Source organism: Cupressus sempervirens, chromosome 5 (genome assembly GCF_028749045.1).
Source record: "Cupressus sempervirens isolate cs-2001-9-10 chromosome 5, ASM2874904v1, whole genome shotgun sequence".
Classification (NCBI taxonomy): Eukaryota; Viridiplantae; Streptophyta; class Pinopsida; order Cupressales; family Cupressaceae; genus Cupressus; species Cupressus sempervirens.
Genome location: NC_143122.1, coordinates 606,308,907 through 606,336,099, shown reverse-complemented (window position 1 = coordinate 606,336,099; position 27,193 = coordinate 606,308,907). Strand labels below are relative to the sequence as shown.

The following is a 27,193-nucleotide window of genomic DNA, read 5'->3' as shown; positions in this document are numbered from 1 at the left end:
AATATTATTTTACTAATGGGGATGAGAATGAAAAGTCCCCTTCTCGTGCCTAGCTTGTAAAATCATTAGGACATCCCCAACCTGATGCCCTCAGATAGTAATATCCGTAAAATCAAAGTTACACATTTCATATATGTAAAAATTGATAGCTACCACCATATTCTAAAAAAAGCTTAGTATTGAAAAGTAATTATTTTGGGCTTACAAAATATGCAAGGCCCCTCTTAGACACCAATCCTTAATAAAGAAAGCTATGTGTGGCCCCATTGTCTATAAGAACAGTAATGCCCTATCCTAGCAAGACTCCACGAACTTTGAGAGAGTATGGAACTTGTCCCTTGGGTGGTCTTCAAAGTACAACCAAGATTCTATAGTTAGTTCCTCCTCTCACTATTTCAGGTTCCTGCTCTTCTTTATGAGCTTTAGCTCTTCTGTCTCAGCCTCATCATCATAGGCAGCCTCAATATAATATGGATTTAATAACTGGGTTCCCATAACTCCTAGAAATCAAAGCACAATAGACTTACTTCTCAATTCAATAGTGAAATTCACATACCCTTTTATTATAGCATTAGATTCTACACTTCTTTTTAAAATTAACATTGTATTGATTCAAACGAGGTGCTCCAGAAATGAATTTGTTGCTTGGCTCTAAAGGTTCTAGATCTAGGGACTTTTTGACTACATCTAAAATTACACAGTTAAATCCTGATATTCATATGAACTATAGATAAGTTGAAAAGTTGAGTCTTAAATTTATCAAGTTAGTTTTAATCGGTATGTTTTAAATTGTGGCTATTTTTAAATTCAGATAGTTTTATGTATCTTTAAAAGGAAGCAGAATGATTTTGATTAAGTGAAATCTGAATTCTTTTTTTGACCCTTAGGTTAACCACCTTAGGCCTATTTTTGAAATGATCTTAGGCTCACGAGTTTTTGAGATTTACCCATCTTTTGAGCTCACATGTTCTTGATTGAAGATTGCATTAATATGTTTCAATCTTTTAGTCATCTTCATTAGTTGATGCATTAATCAGATTAGTCATTGCTATTAGAATTAGTCATGGCATGCTGCTATTAGCACTTAAGTAACTTTCAACTTGTGACATCTATTTGAGGCATTTTGAAAATAACTAAGATACATTGTCTATAAATCCACATTTTGCAAACATCTAGGCCTTCTAGAAATTATAGGGTCATTTTAGTTACATTTGAAAACATTAATCAACAATTTCCATATGTGCAGATACAAACATTAACTACAACATGTCCAATTTATTTGCAGGTATATTTTCCTGTGAAGAAAGACCATGCTTGACAATATGAACCTAGAACAAAATAATGAGACAATGGCTACATTGTGGGCTTAGTTACGAAGAAAACCTGATAAATGTTATTGTCCTTGCAAAAAGTGTAAGGGCTTAAAGAATCAAAGAATTCTAATCACAACAGTCTAGAGTCATTGTAGGCAATATGGTCATGTTGAAGGGGGCCACAATTTTCATCCATTGTTGAATGTGGATTTCCTACTGGAGGAACATGGAGGTGTGAATATCCAAGTTGAGGATAACACTCCCATGGAAGAAGATGATAGTGTGCCAGAGGACACGATTGAAGAAGATGGTATTGGGCTAGGTGATGAAGAGGCTCACAATGATGGTACTAGTGAATCTGATAATAATGATGAAGATGGTCTTGATATACCTTTACTTGAGAAGGCACACCAACCCTTATACAAAGGCTCCCAAACAACTCTACTGTCGGCTATAGTGTTGTTGGTGAACTTAAAGGTTATGAATAGTATATCCAATGTAGCAATGTCACGTATGCTAAGGTATTTCATTTTTGTCATCTTCAATGTTAACATACAATTACTATTCATTATATTAACAATGCATATTTGTTGTTTTAGGTTGATTAGTGAGTTTTTGTTACCACCATCAAACATTTTGCCTCGTTCGTACCAAGAATTATCTAACATTATGGATTAGATTGGAATGAAGTATCAGACAATACATGCATGTCCCAATGATCACATTCTATATCATAAACAACATGAATTTGCAACAGAATGCCTTGATTGTCATGTTAGTAGATATCGTTCAGATCAAATAACAAAAAAAGAGCCTCACAAGGTTCTTTAGTACATTCCCATTATTCCACATCTTGAAATTCTTAGGAAATTTAAATTTTGTATCCAACAAGAGTTGAAAAATGCATAGATGGAGTTTTATTCATTGAGAAAAATGAGGGGGTGAATTTATTAGATAAATTGCATTTGGTAGGAGCCTTCTGAATTTCCAATTATCCTTTTTTCTGAGGCCTTCATATTCCTAAAAGGTTATTGTGGCCATTGCTACTCAACCAATTTCTAAGCCACTACTCAATAGTTGACTTCTGAGTTTCTAACTTTTTGAGCAATTTTTTGAATGTTTAGAGCTATAGAGGTTGGTATCAAACCTCTTACCTTTGGTTAAAGCTAGAAAACTGTGTGCTTACATGGGATTCACCGAACACCTGGTTCAATGTGATTTGTGCATCTTAAAATTTCTTGAATAATGTCAAGATTTTCCCATTTTATTTGGAATATGCATTGGGTTAATATAATTACATCCTTCTATAATCACCTCATGTTCACAATTTGCTGGTCAGTTGTCATGATAGACTTGAACTTGAGTATCATCTCAAAGCCATGTGTTTATTGTTTTAAAAAATGACGATTATACAATTTGTATAAATTTAAAGGTCCTTTTAATGAAAATAAGAATAAAATATTAGATTCATTTCTTTGGAGGTAGTTGTGAAATGACTATCCCAGGTAGGTTGAGGTGTTTAGGATGTCGTTCTAGTTCTTAAATTCAAATTTATTGTTGTGGTTTTTGTAGCACATCTATAATATGAGTGATTAGGTTTGGATGTCAACATTTATATAATGAATTGTTAAACAAGACTAAAGCTTGAAGTTGAATTTCGTGTGATGCAGATACCAATAATAATACATAATGAGAGTGAGCAAGCCAAGGCATGGAGCAGGATATTCAGTGAAGATACTCAAAAACACTCTATTCCAATCATAATAGCTTGGAAACTCAATGAGCACATGTAAAAGCTTAATGCTAACAATTCTTGGATATTAATAGTTTCAAACTGTGTATAATATAAGTTTATAATGATTACTCCATAAATGTTTATTGCAATGTAGGTATGGAGAATTGTAAGGCCTCAACAAACAGGAAACAACTAATAGATATGGAAAGGAGAAAGTTCATGAATGGTGTCGCAGTTATGACATTCCTCCCCCAAATGGTGAAAGCCTTGAAATGTGCACAGAATGTGTTGTTGCGTACTTTAAGGAACATATGTGGTACATTTTTATGAATCAGATATGCTGCATTTATTTTGTTATAAATGTGCTTTTTGTAGTGGTGTGTAGATATATTATTATTGGGTTGTTTGCTAGGCTTTCAAATTCTGTATGACTGCTAGTCACAAAACAAGTAACTTGCACATATCCATCTTCTGGTTCTGATATGTTCTGAGAGGTATCAAATCCTTATGAAAAATGATCTTTTCTTGTTTACATTTATTGTAATGACTAATTAAAATATGTTATACTACACATGTAGCTGATGTTATACAAAAAGATTTCATATACTTTTCATAGTGCTACTTTCTTAGGAAGACTTTGATTTATATGGTTGTTGTATGTAATGTCCCCTTTCTATAAATGCTTGAGTATTTTCTCTGAATCAAAGATTCCAAGTAGAACAAGAAATAGAATAGAACGTGTAACATCATGTACTTGGTCTTGCAACATTTTAGGAAATCTTTGACACATAATCCACAAATAGATCTTCCTTATTTGCGATATTAAAGCATATATCATTCCAAATAGGATTAGGACAGTTAATTTAATCATATGGAATACTGAATTTGTTAATGGAGTTCAACTATAGGAGAGGTAGGATAAGGGGCATATTAGGGTGCCTTAATCAATTGTCTACCCTAGGTCCAAGAGAAAATGACATCACTCTTGGTTTCCTGTGGCCGTTTCCATCCATACAAGTGGGTGTACCTAGTGAAAAATCCATATCCAATCATTCCTCTACCTAAGGCCCAAGAGTGGATACCATCCCTTGTGGCCTCATGTGGCCCTTTACCATCCATTTGAGTGGGTGTACCTAGTGAGGAATCCATAGCCATTCCCCTCTTCCATAAGCACCCTTATCCTCCTTCCTATGATTAAATTTCCTTAATGTAATGGCCAAAATGGTAAGGATATGAAAAAATTGCAATAGGATTTTATGCTCTTCCTTTCAGACTAAATAAATTTTTCCCATCTGTCTGAAGAATTAGCTCTATTATGTTAAGGTTGGGAATACCTTTGTTATGGGTAGGTAGGCAAATAATAATTTTGTATTCATTCGATATAATTTCATAGTAAGAAAGCCTTAGGTGTTAATATTTTACTACTTTTCCCCATATAGGGAAACGTTTTGAGAACTACCTTAAATAAGTCTATGCCTTGGTCAACAATCATTTAGATATTTTTGATGGCATGTGCTTCATACACAACATTGATAGTGGTTACATATAATGTTGCAAGAAATATACTGCTTGACCATAATAGGTTTATAAAAAGGGCAAAAGATGCTAGGAAATTTAGTTAAAGTATACAACCTATCATAGACATCTAGGAATTTCTGTTCCCATGCTCAGATCTGTGAGAATATTCATAGTCTAGATGCACAAAAGCCCGTTCTATGTCAAGAAGAGATTCCAAATTTTCTCGAAGTGCTTCTCCAATGTCATGAGCATCCTACAAGGGCATCTCACTGGGTAGCACAATGTCAACTTCAACAAAGAAATGAGACACAAATGTGTAAGCTCTGATGGTATCAATATGGCGTATGTGTTTGTGATGATTCCAACAGAGATATGTCAATTTTTGCAAATAATCAGGTGACGTTGTTTTCCCCACCAAAGAATTCACATTCTCCAAAACTGTGCTTGACCATGTCCTGATTGTATAGAGTGCTAACTGCACAAAAGAGCCACTACCAACTTTAGTATTTCTACACATTAATATAAACTTGAAGCATACTTGGCATCTTCTTGGAGGAAGCCTAGTAATATGTATTTTGGATTTAGTGATCACAAGATTATACATCCTTCTTGCTACCACCACCACACAAATAACTTGATAGACACTAATGATCAAGTTTAAATAAAAAATAATACATCCTCTTTGTTATTGTGCATGCCTATAGCTATTATTACTCACTAGCATTCTAAATGATTCTAAGATATAATAGGTTTATAAAAAGGGTAGAAGATGCTGGGAAATTAGTTAAAGTATACAACCTATCATAGACATCTACAAATTTCCATTCCCATGCTTAGGTCTATGAGAATATTCATTTTCTAGATGCACAAAACCCCATTCTATTTCAGGAAGAGATTCCAATTTTTCTTGAAGTGCTTCTCCAATGTCACGAGCATCCTGCAAGGGCATATCACTGGGTAACACAATGTCAACTTCAACAAATAAATTAGACACAAATATGTAAGCTCTGAAGGTATCAATGTGGTGTATGTCTTTGTGATGATTCCAACAGATATATGTCAATTTTTGCAAATAATCAGGCGATGCTATTTTCCCCACCAAAGAATTCACATTCTCCAAAACTGTGCTTGACCATGTCCTAATTGTATAGAGTGCTAACTATACAAAAGACCCACTATCAGGTTTAGTATTTCAAATTATATACATTAATATAAACTTTAAGCATACTTGGCATCTACTCAGAGGAAGCTTGGTAATCTATATTTTGGCTTTAGTGATCACAAGATTATACATCCTTCTTGCTACCACCACCCTACAAATAACTTGATAGATACTAATGATCAAGCTTAAATAAAAAAGAATACATCCTCTTTGTTATTGTGCATGCCTACAGCTATTATTACTCACTAGCTTTCTAAATGATTGTTATCAGTGTTATCATCTATAAAGACAAAATTTTGTATCCCTATATGTACATACAAAGAGAGGTTAGATATGGTAATCCTGAAGGAGCCAACTAGTATTATTTGTAGTCATGTGTTCTAAATACATTGTATACATACATATGCCTTACAGTAGTCGTTACTATCATCTCTGAGGAAATGAAACCTCAATACTGTTCTAAACAAATAAGATCTCCAGAATCAAGTAATGCAAATGGTCACATCTACTTGGACTCTTTAAAACAACTACTAATTAGTGGAAAGTGGAAACATATTATATGTTTGATGTGGGTTATACGAGGTAGCTAGGAGCACATATATAGACATTATTTGGCTTTATTAACTATGTAGGCATTATTGTAGAAAATCAAAATGTGAAGTATCCTATGTTACAGTGTAAAGTAAAAGGTTAGAGAAGTGCTTACCACTATTGCTCTAGCTGGATCAATCCACCAATAAAATTTACTTCCAAGAACTACAACAGTGAGACCAATTGAATTGGTGATGACATCAAAGAAATGATCTTGGGCATATACCTTTACTATCTCATTTGTAAAAGTCCACCAATAGATCACAAGGACCAACTTCACAATAGTAACTGAAACCATAATTCCAACAACCCAGAACCGCCTATCTCCTTCAAACAATACACCTCTATTCTGCACAATACACAAAGCTAAACAAGTGACCAAAAAGCATATAATATATCTTCCATGTTCATGAAAAGTTCAAATCATCATGAGAACCATTAGGGGGAAATATATATCTTTTTCTTAAAGGTATATCCTTGAATGGGGAATTTACCTTTGAAACAAGTTGTTGAATAGACTCTAACACAATCTGTAGTCCCAATGTAACCATAATTGAAGTAAAAACTAGAATTCCCTGCACATGGAGCATTCTATTATGAATTAACACTAAATTAGTGTTGGACAATTCACAATGCTCATTCTTTGAGCAATTAATATAGACCATGACAAAAAGAATATGAACATTCACATATCAATGAGTAACCATAGCAATAGAAAACACAAACTACAATGAACAATCTAAAAGAATTTCTTACACTAATCAAGAATAGAATTAATCTTCTCTTATATTGATATCTCCTATGAAATTACTCAAAGATCTTAATTAGTCTCATCCTAATCTTATTCATAAATTAAAATGAAAGCCCCATTACTAAGGATGTAGGGTAGCACACAAATGCAATTTGAAACAATAAAACATCAAGTTCCAAATCTTAAGGTTAAAAAATAGTAACATCTTTGGATTTTGGATTTTGCAATGAAAAAGTTTCCCATATGGATGCTTCCCTATTTCATGGGATCTCTTATCAAATATCAACTAAGAAACCAAAGGATAAGAAGTCAAGAGGCCATGAGAAGAGCTTAAAGTACATTATATATAACAAGCACAACTACAAGTGGAAAACCTAATTAATAACAATCAAAGTTGCATAAGTTTTAGGTGATGATATTTAAATACCTGACCTTTTAGGTGATGATATTTAGCTATCTTGTTCCTTAACAACATTGATACTAATATCATGTTATTACTTCCCTAATTTTTATGTAGAGCATTTTGGTGAATATTCAAGATACAAAAATAGGCATTGTAGTAGAGAAAAGGTTTGATGCAGAAAAATAAAAAAGGGGATGCACTCGCTTAAAACTTCTGTTCCTAGAATTTTTCGGAAGCTGTAGCTTGTCCTAGTTTTCTCTACCCTCCCAAACTTGTTCTCATGGCTACTAGATTCAAGGTTTTGGTGTGCAGATATAAGCTAGGTTCAACTTTGAAGTGTTTGACGATTTATCGGTATTCCCACCTCAGACATTGTGTTGATTGATATGATATTTATATGTATTGTAATGCTTCATTGTTTATTGAAACCTATCCGCATTCATTCTTTTCCTCCAATCGGGTCACAATTACTATGGAGCAAGAAAATTGTGCGATGGAAAACCATTTGCTATTTTTTTTGCATGTTTTCTATTCTATAAGCAATTATTTATATCACAAACTTAATATTTTTCTACTTATACTTTGACATAAAAAAAATGATGTGCATCTCAATGTTGAAGATCCGAATGCTGATGACTACACTAAGCCACATGTAGATGATTCACAATTAAGTGATTGGTTAAATCAGGATGTACTTGAAAGCATTCGTGACTGCTTTGTTACTAGTGATTGGTCAAAGGTTGCTCGCTGAGGTGAAGCAATGGATGAGAGTGATGAAGATGATGACTCTGCTTATGGAGATTTTGAAGATCTAGAGATGGGAGAGAAATATGGAGATGAAGCTAATGATAGCCTAGAGGACAGTAAAAATTTGAAGTTTGCAGAAGAACAACGAAGATTGAAAAAAACTTGCACTTCATGCCAAATTTTATTCTCAATATCCTTTTGGCTATTTTTTTTCCAGTCATACAATGCCTACTTTTAAAGATATTTAGTTTCCATGATTCATAACATTGTGAAAAAATGTTCTTGGACAACACTGTGTATGAGATCCATCCTTTGGATATGATGCAGGATTAGAAGTCCAAAGTTTCCCTTGCATGGGTGATTGCATTGCAAGAGTTGGGAAAGTCTATTTCTAAAGAATTAATAGTAATTAGGTACACAGCCACTTGGGCACAATAAATATGAGTGGGAAGAGCTAAATGATCGTCTACTTTAAGGTTGGGAATTGGGATAGATAAATGGAATGCTTGGATTAAGAGTAAATAAATTTAAACAAAAAAAGATTATCAATTTAGCCAGAACTTAATATTATGTGCAAGAGACAACACAATATTGTTCACTGGTTTCTCTTATTTAATAATTTTGGCACAATAAGTCTATAAATTGTAAATAATAAATATACTTGTGTGAATTGCAAAAATTATTTATTGGTAACTCTAATTTGGTATGTTTTGCAACATCTCATTGTCACCTAACTCAAATGGATAGTCACGGCTTAACTCATATTTGCATCTTCTAACTAGATTTTCTTTAGCTTTGTGAATAAAGTGTCATATGAAAACCTCATTTGTTGCAGATATAAGTGCCATCTTTAGTTTCTCTATAATTACCTTGATAGGTTCACTAGATAAACTATTCTTCAAGGGCACAAATCATGTCTTAACCTCTGGAAGTTTTGATGATAATTGCACTAGCTATGTTTAGTTCTTTTTGTGGTACAATTATGAGGTGGATTATTGTAGCACTATTGGCTCTTGATGGTGATCACACCACCTAATGTTACACACATTTGTTTCTATTTATAGCCTATGGAGATATATGTTGACGATTAGGAAAAATTGATACTTCATGGTTTAGTTCAGGTATTGAATTTATTTGAGTTTAATAATGTCTGATAAAATAGTAACAATTCTCTCTTTTGTTGTGTTTGGTATTTATGTCTTGAGATTCTTCTAGCACTACATCAAACTGAGTGAGCTAGAGAAGAATCAAAAGCTGAATGATCTGCTTGATGCACTGGACTTCAATCGAGTTGTGATATTTGTCAAGAGTGTTATTAGAGCTACAGAGTTGAACAAGCTTCCTGTGGAGTGCAACCTTCCATCAATCTGCATTCATTCTAGAATGCCACAAGAAGAAAGGTATGTTTGATGTTGTTTTTCTTTTTGAATCTACCATGGTACTTAATCTAACAATTCCCTTTTCTCAGCTATTTTGCCTCTTGATGTTGCAAAAATTAGTATTCAGACAGCTCCAAATATTAATGCTAGCAGAAATCCTATACACACAATCAGGATGGTAGGACATAAAATTTCATTTTTACATGGACCCTACTCTAAAAAAAATGTTTTTAAATTAATTTTTAATAAATATTTTGATTAGGCTTTTACAAGGCTATTGGATTCTTATGAAAACAATTAGGATATCTGTTAGGATTGATGGTTGGATTATTGAATTAGGTTAAAAGATTAAAATTTAAATATTCAAATACCATGGGACTTAGCTTCTACCTTTTTGTCTAGTATCTATTCTATTAAGTAGTCTTAGATAACCAATAGATGAATTTAAAAGCAAGAAGTGCTCATAGTAATGAACATGAAACCATTTTCCAATTCTATGTTTGATAGATTTATAGAGAGCTCAGTTTTAGAGGATTATATGCTGGCTTGGGGCCTACATTGATGAGAGCTTTCCTTGCTAATGCTACAACTATCGTCACTTGCGAACTTACAGCAAATTTACTGGGGGTGAAATAGCAGTAAGAGCATTACCTTCAGAGATGAATGGGTTTATACTTGTGTGAATTTGTAAAAATTGGTCTTTTCTTTTTTTAGTAGATTGTCCTTTATCCGTAAGAAAATGATATACCTAGATAAGTAGGCATATTGATGTACCTAGGAACTGGCATTATGTCATGGGACTCAGCCAACAATATATTTGTACCAAGTATAGTGCACTGTAATGGTATTGTTCATACAATGTTGATATTTACTAAAGAGGACTATTTTTATTTAGTTTTATTTGCCAAGTTTCCTTTTCAGTTGATTTTGTGCTGGTGACGCTTCAAACTCAAATGTCTACAAATGCTTCATGTAGTGTCCAATCTCAAGCCCTAATCACTAGGCAAGCTCCTAGCTCTTATTATAGTTTTCTTACTGCAATGTCATATCCAATTTGAATGTGATTCTACTGACCTAAAGGATCCTTAACCACAAAAAACAGTAGTCTCCTGTGCCCAAGATAATACAACTTTGTTTGGATTTAAACAAGAAAATGACAACAACATTATTAGTGAGGATTTGTGTCTGCTTGGAAACTTCTTATCTAATAAAGCTTTCCTAAGGGTTGTGAGCTTTTCTATTTCTCCTTTACGTCAAAGGTTCAGTGCGAGCATGTTGCTAAGAGCCTTCCCAAGGTTACAAATGCAAAGTGAACTAGTTTTTGATTACCTCTATTATTAGAGTAGATTTACTTGTGGGGTGTGGAGCACATGGAGAGCTTGCTCGCTTATTTAGAGTTTTGTTTCTCATCCTTTTCTTGAATATCATATCAAAGAAAATACAAAGATCTCACACAAGTTTGTATGATTCTCTCTCTAATTTTGGCAGATAGAAAACTATTATGGCTTGAGACTATGTTCAACATAATTTACAACCTCAACAAGAGTTGGAATCCCAGTTTTATACATATGTGGCATTGGTTTCAATAACAAGAATGTCACTACATCATCTAGATATATTCAACAAATAAATATGCATATCTTGCAATATTGGCTTGCCCTTAGACGACATTTCATGGAGGCAGTCAATAAAACAATTAAAATGCCTTACCTATAATTCCACATTTTGCATGCATGTTTACCAGGGCAGTTGCAACTTAAACAAATATATTCTCTCAATATATCTATTTTGTGCATATCCAATAACCATGGCTTTTGATGACCACATTACATTTAGGCATCTTGTCAAATAATTCACATGACTTATCTATGCTTCCATTTTGCAAGTATGTCTCCCAAGGCAAATGCTACTACTTCATCTACATCATCTGAGAAAATCCTTTATGCTTTGATGGATGCCTATAGCTTATCCCAAAGCTCTCATTCAATAGTTATGAGATGATCAATCAAGAGGAAACAATTGAGAGCTTAGAGTGACACAATTTTTAGATGATCATATGAAATGAAATGGGTGTGCGAGTAGAAAGAAACTAGAAAGACATTGTGTATAGATGAAGGCATGAAATGGATCATTTTGGAGTACGTAGCACAGACACTTAGCATTCAGTACATATCATCATTCGAGATCAAATAGGTGTGTGGGATTATATGCATAGTGAATAAAAAAGGAGGGAATTGAACCCTCCTTGAGGCTCACACTTGTTGAGGTCCACTTTAGCAATGGCCCTTCCTGAGAAATTATTGTGTAAAACCTTTCTAATGAGATAATGTGTTATGAGCTCTTAGTGGGATGGAACATGAATCCAAGAGGCAGTTGTGCATCACCCATATCATGACTATAACTAAAGTTAAGAGAATTCAATAATAGAGGCTCTTAACTTTAGTTACAATCATGATATGGGTGATGCACAACTGCCTCCTGGATTCACGTTCCATCCCATTGATGAAGAGCTCATAACACATTATCTCATTAGAAAGGTTTTACAAAATAATTTCATAGGAAGAGCCATTGCTGAAGTGGACCTCAACAAGTGTGAGCCTCAAAAAAATTTTGACCAATGCCTAGCAGTTTTCTACCAAGAATTGGTCAAAATTTTGACCAAAGCATGGCTATTTTTGACCAATCATTGTTCAAAATTTTTTCCAATCCTTGGTAGTTTTCGACCAAGCATTGGTCAAAATTTTGACCAATGCTTGGTAGAACTTGTGCCAACATGTTTTAAAGGTTTTGACCAACGTATTGGTCAAAATTTTGACAAATTTTTTTTCAACCAATGGGTTGGTCAAACTTGGTCGAGATTTGGTCAAAAATTGGATCAAAATTTTGACCAATAATGGTTGAAAAATGACCTCAAATGTACTAGTGTCTTCAAGTTTATCATCAACCTTTCTTTCCTCAACTTATCAAACACCTTCTAGATATGCATCAAATGATCCTCCAATGTCTTACTAAAGATAAAAATATCATCTAGGTAAATGATGACAAACTTACCTAGAAAATCCTTGAGTACCTCATTCATGGGCCTCATGAAAGTGCTTGTTGTATTGGTTAGCACAAAAGGCATGACTAACCAGTCATATAGTCCTTCCCTTGTCTTGAAGGCAATCTTCCAATCATCACTTCTCTAATGCAAATTTGATGGTATCCACTCTTCAGATCTATCTTTGTGAAATACACAACTCCACTCAAATAGTCCATAATATCATCCATCCTTGGCAATGGAAATTTTTATTTGATTGTGATCTTGTTAATAGCATGAGAATCTATGCACATCCTCCATTATCTATTCTTCTTTGGTGCTAATACTATTGATAGAACACATGGACTTAGACTCTCTCAAACAAACTCCTTCTGCAACAACTCATGGACTTGTCTGTTCAACTCTTCACTTTCTACTGGTGTCATTCTATGTGTTGCCTTGTTTGGAAAACTGGCTCCTAAAATCAAATCCATCTAGTAACTAATCTTCATCACTGGGGGTAATCCATCAAGTACATTATCTAACACAATATTAGAAAACTCTTGCAACATATTTGCAACTTTTGTAGGTACTTCCTCTACGTCTGATTTACCATCTTTTGTGTTAGTCTCAGATTGGTTTTGAAAATTGAGTGTCAATACTCTTAACCAATTCTCAAGATGATGCCGAGTATAATACAGAAGTTGAGCTACAGTATATGTCAAGCTAGAGAATTCAATAGGTGCTAAGTGAACTTCAAGTGCTGATTAATCTTCAGGTGTTGAGTGAAGTTCAAGTGCTGAGTGATAAGTGATGCTGAGTCACTATAGGTGCCAAGCAGATTATAGATGCTGAGTGAAATAGAATTGCTATAGGAGCCAAGTGATACAAGATTCCCATATGTGCTAAGCATCAGCAACTAGTAAGTGTCGAGTAACACAAAATCAACATATGAGTTTGTATCTTCACAAACTCAAATGTAAACCATTTTTGAAGTAGACATAAGATGAATCTCGAAGGATCTTGAAGATAAGATCGAATCTTTTGCATTACCTATATAATCAACATGCAGCCAATAAGAAAAATGGAGAAGGCATGCAACCAATAGGAAAAGTGCAAGAATTGAGCGAGAAATGAAGAGTAAATATTGATCATAGATTCATATCTAACCCTAAGTCTTCAAAATATATAAAAGGAGGACAATACCCCATTTTATGTGTGTGTGTGTGTGTGAGAGAGAGAGAGAGAGAAATGTATGGGTGAATTATAGCAAAGTTCAAAGGGGTGTTTAAAGACTTAGAGAAGAGTATATCAGCATTGTAGAATCTAGTTGATCAAGAATAGAGTATCATAGTTACAAAGAGTGACATATCAGATCGAGTAAGGATCAAAGTAGACAAAGTAGAACAAGGATCTAGAATCAACAATTTAGGATTGTAAGTCATCACGTCAAGACATTCTTCTATACTTTCTAACCATTATATTGTGAGAATGAAAATCCTATAATGATAGGTTGGTCTAGCAGCCATACTAGTTTAATAGCCATATTGTAGATCCTTAACAGGATTGTAAATCCTTTAGCAGGGTAGCATTCCAAGTGAATGTTTGTAAATCCTTTCACCTGGTCACTTTTAATAGGGGGTAAAGTCTTTAATAGGATAAGCCTTTCATAGGGTAGACCATTGGAAGTGGTCAAACTTTATAACCTTGAATAGTTACATATTGTTGCAGTGATAATTTGTGGGTGTAATCCCCACCCCAGTTTTACCTTCTCATTTTGGAGGGTTTCTAGGTTACCAAATCTTGTGTTATCTATTTTCATGCATGTCTTTAATTTCATGTTTATTAGATGGATTAGATGCATGTGAATGTTTTCATTTAAAAGGATTTGAAAAGGTTAAAGTTAGTTGATTCTGATTTACACCCCCCCCCGCTCAGAAGTAAATCTTCCCACTTGTAAATTCCAACAATTGGTATTAAAGCCAATTTATCACAAGAAGGAGCCTTACAACTTGGAGAAAAGATCTAGAAATGGAAGTTTACGAACTTGGGAAGATCATAGAGAATCAGACAATTGATATAAAACTTTCTTTACATGCTTTGGAAGAAGCTAGAGAGGAACTGAGAAAATCCTTAAAGAGAAAAAAAGAGATTGCCATAGCTGAGAATGATACACAATCGAAGGAGATTGACACCTGAAAACTATTTACAAATGGAGATTCCAAAGAGTTTGATGTAGTAATAGCAAACCTAATGGAGAAGAACAGAGCCCAAGCAGAAGAAATCAGAACACTCAAGCTTGAACAAGAATCACAAGCCATGATGCTTTGTGAGGTGACTAAACAGAAGAAAAGAACCATTGAAGACAAGGCTATGCTAGAAGAAGACAAGAGAAACCTTGCCAACATGCTGGAAGAAAAGTCAATTAAGCTTGCCAAAATTTCAAACATGTAGATAGACACCTTAGGCGAGATAGTGAATGCAGATCATGAACTAAATGTCAAGGATATTGAGATCTCTACATTGAAGATACAAAATGAATAACTACAAAATGACCTGAAAAGAGAAAAGGAGATTGTAGAGAGCTTCAAAAAACCTAATGAGGCCATCAAGTACTTTGAGCAGCTACTAAAATCACCAAGGGCTAGCAATGACACTTCATGACTAGGATACATCAGTACTAAACAAGGAGAGTCATCCAAGACTATAGAAGAAAGGAGTAACAAAGGTAAGAACACTAAACCTACTTGTCATTTCTATGGTAAAAAGGGACATACCTCTAATGTATGTAGGAGCAAGAATATGCATCAACATGACAAACCTAAGAATGTGAGTCATTTTCATAAGTGCAAAAAACAAGGACTTCAAGCACATAATTGCAAGACTAGGACTATAAGAACACAAATATTTGAAGGACATTGCTACAATTGCAAGAAGTATGGATATAGAGCTTTTGAGTGTAGATCAAAGCCTATGTGGAAACCTAATCAGCCAGCAATGGGAAACAACCATGGACATCACTATAACTACAACACCAGGTATAGCTGTCATTACTATAAAAAATATGGACACATTCCTAAAAATTGCATAAGAACACATTTTAGTGAGAACTGCAGTAGATGGTTGAGCCAAACCACATGTTTCAATTGCTTGAAGACTGGTCATATTAGCAAGAATTTCCCAACAAGGTCAAAGGCACCTAACTCAAAGAACAACAAAGGTAAAGTTAAGGTAGATGTTGAACACATCAAAGGAGAAATGAATAAGACATGGAAGAAGAAAGATGGGTCTAGCACATCAAATGAAGGGATCACTTCACCTAAAAGGTCAAGTGATCACACTTCATCAAACTAAGTAAAGAGAAGGCATGAGGGACTGATTTACAAAGCTTTATCATACATTAGTTCCTAAATAAGAAAATACTAAAAAGAAGAGATCAACATGATTAGAGATGCAAAGTTAAAATTTCAAGTTTTCATCAATGTTGTCGAGTTGCCCTCAGATGTCGAGTAAAAATCAAGTACATGCCAAATTAACTATCAAAAATAGTAGAAGCTAAGTGATCAATTGGAGCTGAGTTGGTAGAGGAAGCCAAGTAAAGAGGAAAATTTAGTTGAAGCCGAGTAAAGAATACTCCTGTGGATGCTGAGTGATGAAAAACCAATGGAAGCCGAGTAATTTAGAATCCTTTAGAAGTTGAGTAGATAGCTGTAAATACACTAAGCATTAAATGTAGCAAAAATAGGGCATATTATCATAACTTCAATCATTTTTCTTCACCATGAATGAAGAACAAAGATGAGAAAGACTACAGAGCAACTTCATAGAAGAGAATCCAATGTTTAAGCAGATTTTAACAATATTTCAGCATGATTTCATCAATTTTGAGGTATTTACGTTTGTGCTGAGCTACGTAATTTCATATTTTCATTGTGTACAAACCTTAGATTGCAAAAATGACTTATAGCTCTAAGAAAACTTAGGAGAAGGAACCATTTGAAGTCCAACTAGTGTCAAATGAGGTAAAACAACCTGATTTTCACCCAATACCTGAAGTAGTATATAAAAATGACCCAGTTGGAGCCCTATCTATCATACCCCCTAAGGTACTCATGGTTCAAGATGTTAGAAAATGTTATAATTGCAAGATTGGAGCCATAGGAGACATGGAAATGTGGGAAGCCTATGAGATATTGTGTGAAAATAGAGTTTTGAAGAATGAATATCATATTGTTGAGAAGAAGGGTTTAACGCGTGCCCTAGAATTTCCAACAGTATTCAAGACTGAATGGATTAGACAAGTGCTAAGTAGAATACATGATGGAAGCTTATGGTTGGAGGATGGCCTTGTGAAAATTACAAAGAGAACTGTGCATAGAGTGATAGGGTACCCAACCCTAGATTGGTCGAAGACACTTAGGAGTGATGCAAAGGAAGCAATTGTGAAAATTATTGGTGATAAGTGGAACAAGAGAGGGATGATAGTTGACACCATTCAAGACCCTCTTGTTGATTTTATTGTTAGGGTTATTACACATAAATTCTACCAATCCAAAGACTTAATAGTGTGCCCTGTATTGCAGTGGATGTAGGCTACAAATTGGTGAAAAAGGATCATACCTATGATCTTGTAGAACTACAACTACAACAAATTAGTGAGAATTTAGCAGCAATCAGAAGAACTAAGGGAGCCCAATGCAAATTTGGTGCTATTTTGATTTGTATATTCTTTTATGTTCAGAATGAGTTTCCTTCGTTTGGCAAAGTTGCATAGAAAACTAACAGGTCAATCATAGCTCAAGTAAATGAGTATATTGAGTAAATGGGAGCTAATTTTGAGACCTTAATGACTAGCTATTTTGAAGACTTCAAGAAGTCAATGAAGAAAAGGCTAAGAATACTAGTTTCCTTAGTAGAAAAACATGTAAATGATGTATGTTTTCTTGTAGATATTGACTATACATACATTTAAGCTACCATACCAAAAGTGATATGGTTAATACCTCTTGGTTATTAAATAAACATAGATGAAGCATCAGTAGCAATAACTACATTATTAGTAGAGGAAATAGACAAGGATCCACCACATTTTGGAACCTATGATGTGGTGAGATCAAAAATGTATATGGAGTTAAAGACTACCTCCACTCTAAAAAAGAAGGATAAATTTTTTAAGAAGCTAAAGGCCAAATTTGGTGAGGGCACTGTAGAAGTAGAAGAAGAAGGTGAAGAAGTTGAGGATGATGAAGAGGAACAAGGTCAGGGACCACTTGCTTTAACCCAAGTTTTTTTGGAGGATGCTGAAGAGGAGGAAGGTGCCAAGCAAGAAGCACCTAAGGCCGAGCCAAAGAAGAGAAAAGCTCAAAAATAGCCAGTTACATAACCAAAGGTGAAGAAAATAACAACAAAGCCAAGCCTAGCCAAGCCAACTACAAGGGTAGATACCAGGGCTACAACTCAGGTAGAAAAAGAATAGGAGAAGCAAAAGGCAATAGAACAAGGAGGGCCTACAGAGTAGAAGAAAAGAATAAAGTATGTTGCACCTCCTGAATCAGATGAAGAAAGGACAAAGTGTGATGAAGATCAATTCATATTGGTAAGACATTCTATCATATCTAATTTGGAAAGTGTTTGAAATAAAATTAGAGATAATGCAGATCTAACTCGTCTAAAGACCATTGATTTTAATAAGTTTTCAAAGGAACAAAAAAATATAGTAGTAGAGTCCATCTACACTATGATGGCTAAGTTCAAGACCACCCCACTTGAACTAGACAACTCAATGCCTAAGGAGCTAAGCTCATTAGTTGAAAATAAATGGCATTACTGTCTCAAAATGGAGAAAGAAATAAGGGATTAAACATTGGATCATGTAATGCTAGAACTAAAAAAATGTCAAATAACTAAGGCTAGCAAAAAGCATGGGAGCAAATTTTCACCCAAATACAGAGCCTTTAGTATTTTGCAAAACCAAATAGAAGATGTTGTGCAAAAGTCCACACAAATGTGGAAACTAATCTATGGGTTAACAATAGTAAAGGAAGGGTAGGAAGACCCCTTTGATGGGAGAAATGATGAAGAAGAAGAGGAGATTGAGAAAGAGGAATAAGGAGAGAAAGAAAAAGAAGAGGAAACATTGGAGAAGACATAGGGTGAAGAGGCAATAGCTGAGGAGCAGCAACCAGAGTAGAGTGTCCAAGGCACCAACTACCACCACCAAGTCCTCCACATATAGCACCTATATAAATAGTAATTGTAAAGGATGTTCCTAACACCTCATGTTAGAACATGAATCCATTGATTGCAGAGGATCTCAAAAAGACCCTTCACCAAACTATACTGCAATCACAATTGTGTACTAATCCTATTTTGGTGAGTTTGGGTGAATTAAAAAAGGTTGTAGCCAAAATCACAAGGGAGAAGGTGAACACACAAGAACCACCTTCACAACCTCCCATAGTGATAGCAGATCAACTTGAAGAACAAGAAGCAAAAGATAAAATTGCTAAGGTTGATCATGTAGTCACAACAACAACAACTGTCGAGGAGCCAGCAAAGGAACAACTAGGACAAGATGTTCCTACAGCACAAATCCAAGGTGCACCTCCTCAAATCATCATTATTAATCAAGGTAGTAGAGAAGAAGAGAAAGAAGAGGAGAAAACCCCTAAGGAGCAAGAGAAAATACATACTTTGGTGAACTTGCCTACCTCAGGGACTCCTACTAAAAAGTTGAGCACTAATGTAGTACTATTGTAGATCTTAGCACTAGGCTCGAGCTCAACCAGGGTTGCAAGGGTACTTCACTATGGAGACCCTACACTTGATGAAGAAATACTCATACCTAGCTATGACTCTAGAATAATGAACCCAACACAAATAAATGAAGTGCAAGAGGCACTGGAGAGAAGGAAGAAGTAGGAGATACTAAAAAATGAGTATAGGCAGAAGCAAGCATTGGTGGAAATCAAAGATATATTTCTTGATGCATTTAGCCTGCAAGTACCTAATGAAACCAAGCCCATCATGGAGCAATTGTCCACCATAGTGGACTAGGTACAAAACAAAGGCCTTGATACAAATGTTAAATTATTAGAATGGTCTACAAAGAAGTTTCAAATGAAAGTCAATGAGAAAATATCTAGTGAGATAGCACTTTCACAAGTTGAATTAGCTAAGAAGGTGGAAAAGTTGAAAATAGTACTTGCAAATGTATTCTCATTGTACTCTAAACTGTGTGATTGATCATATTTCACACAAGAAACTAGCCATAGGATATTAAGCTTGGAACGAAATCTCAAGATTTCTAGCACACAGCTACCCAAAGATCTAGCTCAGAGTGAGACACATAGAAGGAGTTAGTTGTACTGATAGCAAAAGAGGTCAATATCAAGGCCAAATTAATAAAAATTCAATCCTCCATTACTCCACATCTAGAAGTCCTCCATAAAGAAATGGCCGATGCAAAAAATGTTCTTAAGAAAGATCCTAATCTTTCTACTGTAGAAGGCCTAGTACATCTTGCAACTGAGACAACCATCCAACACAAATCACTGAAAATTGCGTTAGACAATTGGGATGCTTGTCTAAAGATGATTATGGAGGTAAATAAAACATTTTTGGCAAAATATTCTATTCATTCTTAGGACCCTTTGACATATGTGTCAAAAAGGGGGAGATATAATGTTTTGGGGGAGATGTGAATAAGAATGGGAGATAATACATTCTTTGATGGAAGTAATAGAGAATATCCAAAGGGGAGATATACAAAGTAGAAAAAAAGGGAGAAACAAATCAGAAACAAGGTACACAGAAACAAAGGCAAAAGAATGATAAGGCAGACAAGGCAAAGAGTATTAGATACATCAGCATGAGACAAATTTAGCACAAGAGTATTGGTTACAGAATTGGCACATCAACTTAGGGGGAGTTACAAAATTTTGAACAAATTTTTTGAAGTGTTGTACATATGTCTAATAGAATATATAGTATACTCTTAGAGATTAGATGCATAATGTTTAGTTAAGTTTTTTTTCCACTCATGTCAAAGGGAGAGATTATTAGTCTCAGATTAGTTTTGACAATTGAGTGTCAATACACTTAACCAATTCTCAAGATGATGTTGAGTATAATACAGAAGTTGAGCTACAGTATGTGCCAAGCCAGAGAATTCAATAGGTGTTGAGTAATCTTTAGGTGCCGAGTGAAGTTCAAGTGTTGAGTGATAAGTGATGCCAAGTCACTATAGGTGCCGAGTAGATTATATATGCCAAGTGAAACAAAATTGCTATAGGAGCCGAGTGATACAGAATTCCCATATGTGCCAACCATTAGCAACTAGTAAGTACCAAGTAACATAGAATCAACATATGAGTTTGTATCTTCAAAAACTTAGATGTAAACTATTTTTCAAGCTAACATAAGATGAATCTCAAAGATTGAATCTTTTGCATTACCTATGCAATCAACATGCAACCAATAAGAAAAATGGAGAAGGCATGCAACCAATAAGAAAAGTGCAAGAATTGAGCAAGAAATGAAGAGTAAATATTGATAGTAGATTCATACCTAACCCTAAGTCTTCAAAATCTTTAAAATAAGGACAATACCCCATTTTATGTGTGTGTGTGAGAGAGATAAGTGTATGGGTGAATTATAGTGAAGTTTGGAGGGGTGTTTAAAGACTTAGAGAAAAGTAGAGCAGCATTGTAGAATCTAGTTGATCAAGAACAAAGTATCACAGTTATGAAGAGTGATATATCAGATCAAGCAAGGATCATAGCAGACAGAGTAGAACAAGGATCTAGAATTTGTAATTAAGGATTGCAAGTCATCAAGTCAAGACATTCTTCTATACTTTCTAACCATTGTATTTTGAGAATGAAAATCTTATGATGATAGTTTGGTCTAGCAGCCATATAGGTTTAATAGCCATATTGTAGATCCTTAACAGGATTGTAAATCCTTTAGTAGAATAGCATTCCAAGTGAATGTTTGTAAATCCTTTCACTAGGTCACTTTTAACAGGGTGTAAAATCTTTAATAGGACATGCCTTTCATAGGGAAGACCATTGTAAGTGGTCAACCTTTTTAACCTTGAACAGTTACACATTGCTACAGTGATACTTTGTGGGTGTCATCCCCACCCCAGTTTTACCTTCTCATTTTCAAGGGTTTCTAGGTTGCCAAATCTTGTGTTATCTATTTTCATACATTTCTTTACTTTCATGTTTATTAGATGGATTATATGCATATGAATTTTTTTAGTTAAAAGGATTTGAAAAGGTTAAAGCCCCCCCCCCTCTCAAAAGTAAATCTTCCCACTTGTAAATTCCAACACTTTTGGAATTACAAAAAAAAACATATGCTCATGCTTCATACCTTTGAGAAAATCCTTCCATCAATGAAACATAGTCTAGTAGCATTTGTCCTTCAACAACTTCAACTTAAGTTTCACTTAATCCTTGGTTAGAGTGTAGGTATTTTCTCACCCATCTTGTACAACATGCTTGTCAAATTACCATGGCCTACCCAAAAAAATATGACATATGTCCATAGATATGATATCATAGAATACCTCATCATGGTAGCTTATGATCTTGAACTTCATTGAGCATTGCTCACTGACCATGACCTTATGGTCATCTTGCACCCAAGCAATATGGTATAGACATGAGTGTTTCTATCTCTTTAGCTTCAACTTTGTGACCATATTTTTTGATACTAGATTTTCAGTGCTTCCACCATCAATGATCACATCACAACACTTATCTTCACATTTTCACCTTGTGTAAAACAAACTCCTCCATTAATCAAGTTCAGTCTCATTACTCAGTAGGACTCTTTTGTTAACTAGGACTTCTCCTCTTTTAGAATCTTTAGAATGTGATGATCTGACATCTTCATCAACATATGCAACTCTAGCTTGGCCTTTGATTCTTTGATCTATCCTTCCTTGGCACTGGGAACATTCAAATGCTCTATGCCCTTCTTCTTTGCAATGAAAACATTTCTCATGGAAGCCTCATCTTCTAGATCCTTTTCCTCTTCCTCTTCCTCTTTGATCTCTATTGTTCTAATCATGGAAATGATTGGAATTTTTTCCCCTCTAGTTCTAACTACTACTTCTAGCCTCATCCTTGTTCTTTTGATCATCATTTCAGCCTCTTCCACTATTCTTGTTGTCAAACTTCTTGCTCAGTTTCTCCTTGATTCTTAGTGAAAACTGGTATGCCTCCTCAATACTAGTAATTCAAATCAGATTTGGCTAATCCTAAATACTTGTCCTTAACTCATTAAGATAACATGCCACTTTCTCCTTATTAGCTTCTGCATGGCCGATTCTAATGAGAACTCAGTAGAATTCTTTGGTATACTCTTGAACAAATTTTCTTGCTTGCTTCAACCCTTGCATTTTCTTCAATAGATCAATCTCATAATCTATAGTGATGAATTGCCAGTTCAATTTAGCTATCATCTAATCCCATCTGGTGATTTTGTCCTTTCCTCTTCTATTTTGCTCCAATTGAATCTCTTGCCACCAGATCTTTGCATGTCCCTTCAATTTTTCCTTCGCAAACTTGACCCTGTCAGGATCCTTAATATCTTCATACTCAAAGTACTCCTCCAATTCATTGATCCAATTGATCAACTCCTTTGGGTCAAGATTTCCCAAAAATGTGGGAACCTCAACTTAGGTCTTTTTCCAATCTTTGAGATGGCCTTAAAAAGCCTCTCTTCCTCTAGGTTTAGAATTGCCTCTACTTCGACATTTTATTCTTCTTTGTCCTAATCCTTGCTTTCATCTCTTATGGAAAGGTTTATTCCTCTATGCATTTATTCTTCCAATTCTTGCATCTATCTTTGGAGGTCTCTAAAACCCTCAAGTGTAACACCTACAACTCTTCCACCACACTCTCTTTGTGGAGGCATTTTCACACTTTTGTTGAAACCCTAGTGCAAACTGCCTCACATCAGTGATTTCTCTACATGCTCAAACAAAACCATGGTCATAGTGTGAACTACCTCATAGTTTATGATCTATCCATACTCAAGAACTCCATCTCTGACACCACTTGAGGAAGGGTGCTTCCCTAAATATCATAAACAAGTATCAAAAACAAAGAAACAAAAATAATTACAAGAACAAAATATGGGCTTCTTATTATTGCTACAAATGTGAAATTACAAAATTTAGATTTACAATCTGTTAACCCACATGGGAACCTTCATTATAGTAAATTGCAAGATAAAGCCACGAACTATCACCCAGAGCTACCCAGAACTATCCTAAACAATCCTATGGGCCTTCAAAATATAGAAAACTTTTCCACCACCTAAGAAGGTTCCAAAATTTAACTCTTGAGGCCGAAAAACCCCAAATTACATAAATTATATTTATTACATTATATTCGGCTCAAAGAATTACAAACTTTATTTTGTGACCATGAGTAAGGTAGTCTAACTTTCAGAGACCATAACTTGTAAAATGGATCTCCAATTGACTATTATAACTACTTTTTAGAAAGGGCCAATTCTGAACTACAATGCCACAATTGTAGAGCACTAATCAACTAGGGTTTAACTACTTTTTGGAGCCTCTAAATCCTTCAAAACTCAGTTCAAAGATTTTTCTCCAAAATTTTCCACCGAAAATATGCAATAACTTCTCTACTACTAAAGCTAGAGCAATGAGGTTTTTATGGAAGGCTTATAATTCTTTAATGAACCTTCATGTAGAAAATTAGAGCATTTTGAACTTGTATGACAAACTTACTAAAAATAGTAATCTCCTTGAAATAGTATCCCCTTGTCTACTAGTCTTGATTAAAATAGAAAAGGCTGAAAATAAAAATATTTTTGGGTGATGCAAGATTGCCCTCACACCTAGGATGCTCCTACATCAAGATCATTGAAATATTTAAAGTCTCATACAAGTGGTGAGTTTATATCTATGGAACTCACTAACTTTTATTCTCAAAATAGTATTAAGAGACATTTTTTTGTACTGAGGACACTGCAAAAAAATGGAAGTACTAAGAGAATAAATAAATCTATTATATATTGTACAAGGATACTAATGATTGAAAAATATGTTGAACAAATATTCTAGAGAGAGTATCTTAGTATTGTTGTTTATACTTTTAATCGAGTTTAGTTTAAGAAATGAACAAATAAAATACCCTATGAACTCTAGTATGGTCATAAACTATTGTAAGTTATTTCAAAATCTTTGGAAGTAGATTTTACATTCATAAGGATGAAATGAATGGTAAATTTTATTTGAAAGGAGATGAAGGTATATTCCTTGGATATTCATCTAAAAGAAAGGCTTATCAATGTTTGAACAAAGATACTAACAAAATAATTGAAAGTGCAAATGTGAGGATTGATGAGTTTGCAGACAAGAAAGATGTGGAAAGAAAGAAGAAACCTAAAGATAACAAAATTTTTGTGTATATATTTGAAGAGGAACTAGACATACTACCCAAGTTACAACCAAGAGCTACCCAACCACATATTGATTTAGCCAAGCACTAGATAGTACAATCTAAGAAAAAAGTTGAACCCATACCAAGTGGAGAAAATGCTAAAAATCAAAGAACTAAATGTGAATTGGAAAAATATGTGAGAAAGAATCATTTCCATGAACAAATTATTGGTGACAGAAGTGTTGGAGTATAGACAAGAAGTAAGTTAAGAGATAGTACTATTTGATAGCTGATTTTGAACCAAGAACAATTAAGCTTGCAATGGAAAATGAGAATTGGATAAATGCTATGAATGAAGAGATTGATAAAATAGAGAATGATAATATATGGATATTAGTATTGAGACCTACAAAAAATAAGTTGATAGGAATAAAATGGATTTTTAGAAACAAGTTGATTAAAAATGGAGAAGTGGTAAGAATCTAGGTGAGACTAGTTTGCAAAGGTTATGTACAAGAAGAAGGAATAGATTATGGTGAGACTTTTGCACTTGTGGCAAGACTAGAAGGTGTAAGAACATTTTTGGCCTATTATACCTATTGTCACAAAATTTTGCACCCTTGTCCAAATTTTTTACCTAAGGACAACCTTGTGAAACATGGAAACAACCTCCAAGCTGTGGGACTTGAACTATGAGATTGAGTCTTTAGAGAAGGTTGGCTTCCTTTGTTGTCATGATGCACCTAACTACTCTTGGAGAGGAAAAGGGAGAAGGAATTCAAGAAAGAAAATGTACCTATTCTAACCTAGGGGGGGTGATGCACCAAAATAGAGTGTTCAAACCAATCTCTGCCCATACATGCACTATTGAACCATCATGACACCAAAAGATATACACATCTAGACTTTTTTTAATCTAACAATCACATGTAGATTAGAGAACACTAATAAATGACACAAGGAAGAAGATAATTCACTTATATATCATTCATAGGCCAAAGGAGATACAATCATGCAAGATTGCAGATATCCAAAATGCACCAATGAGAGGAAAATAGTTCTTCCACAATACATCAATGGTTGAATGAGATAAGACAGAATGTCATATAGTTCAGAGGAAAATAAGATTTACAGTAGCAATCTAGAGCAATACCAAAGAAATAGAGAGGTTTTTACCTTAACAAAATTTACAAAATTTTCCTTTATAACTCAAGCATAACTCGGATCTTAACTTGAAGTTCAAACCCCACAAGATGGAGTCAAGTTGTAGAGAGAAGTAATAAATGGATATTAGATCTAAATTTGATCATGAAACACAATATGTTATAGAAGTTATAGGAAGGGCCAAAGAAAGAATTTGGTGGCTAAAAAGATTATCATTATTGCAAAACCATTAAATAGACATGGAGGGGAATCATCATTGGCATTAAAAATCTCAAAGATTTTCTTTTGCATTAAGTTAATAGTCTTGGTGACATGCCATGGCCACAAAAAATCCATTCGTGTTGCTGTTAAAAAGTGTGGGATGGGATAACACACAATGTTAACCTACTACAAAAATCATAGAGCTGACCCATACGAGATAAATTAGATCCGCCCAAAAAAATGATGACCATAGATGTAGATCTCTTTGTTTGAAATGGATGGCTCAGATGCTACCAAAAAATCCTCAATGCTTGATTAAAACATTTCACTTGGTCACGATTTTCTTTATATCAAATGGATAGCTGGGATGAAGCAAGGAATCTCCAAAGATGCATCTAAATCTGATGACCATCGCATCTTCATAAAAGGCCCAAGGAATGGCATGAAAATATGAGAGCCATTAGATCAAAAGCATCCTAGCAAGACAAAGATCCACCACTTGGCAGTAATTCATTTGTTCGCACATTTCTCAATACGCAGTCGAAGAAGTAGCATGCAATTTTATGATTTTGCAGAAGCAAGAAAATTCACTCCATGAAATAGAAAAAATGGTTAACACAAAATGTTAACCCTGACAAAAAATGCACGTTAATCTACAACTCGGTAGATGAAGAAAAAATGAGCCAACTTGGTCAATGAAGGAATTGAACTAGCTCGACACATGAAGAAACCAAGCCAACTCAGCTTATGAAGAGACTAGGTTAACACAAAAGTTAACA

The 27,193-nt window shown here is 34.5% G+C and overlaps 1 protein-coding gene and 1 pseudogene across 1 annotated transcript in view; both read right to left on the bottom strand.

The window, feature by feature from the left end:
• Positions 1–495, bottom strand: part of LOC149557356 (uncharacterized) — a 124,092-nt pseudogene extending 123,597 nt beyond the window's left edge.
• Positions 496–5,377: 4,882 nt separating this feature from the next.
• The window catches only part of LOC149557355 (metal tolerance protein 11-like), a 128,013-nt gene continuing 106,197 nt past the window's right edge, over positions 5,378–27,193 (bottom strand). Inside the window, exons 3-5 of the mRNA XM_089830231.1 lie at positions 6,814–6,894; positions 6,435–6,668; positions 5,378–5,725 (exon numbers count right to left, since the gene is read on the bottom strand). Of these exons, the coding sequence (XP_089686357.1) occupies positions 5,378–5,725; positions 6,435–6,668; positions 6,814–6,894 (663 nt within the window). The remainder of the gene's footprint in view (positions 5,726–6,434; positions 6,669–6,813; positions 6,895–27,193) is intronic.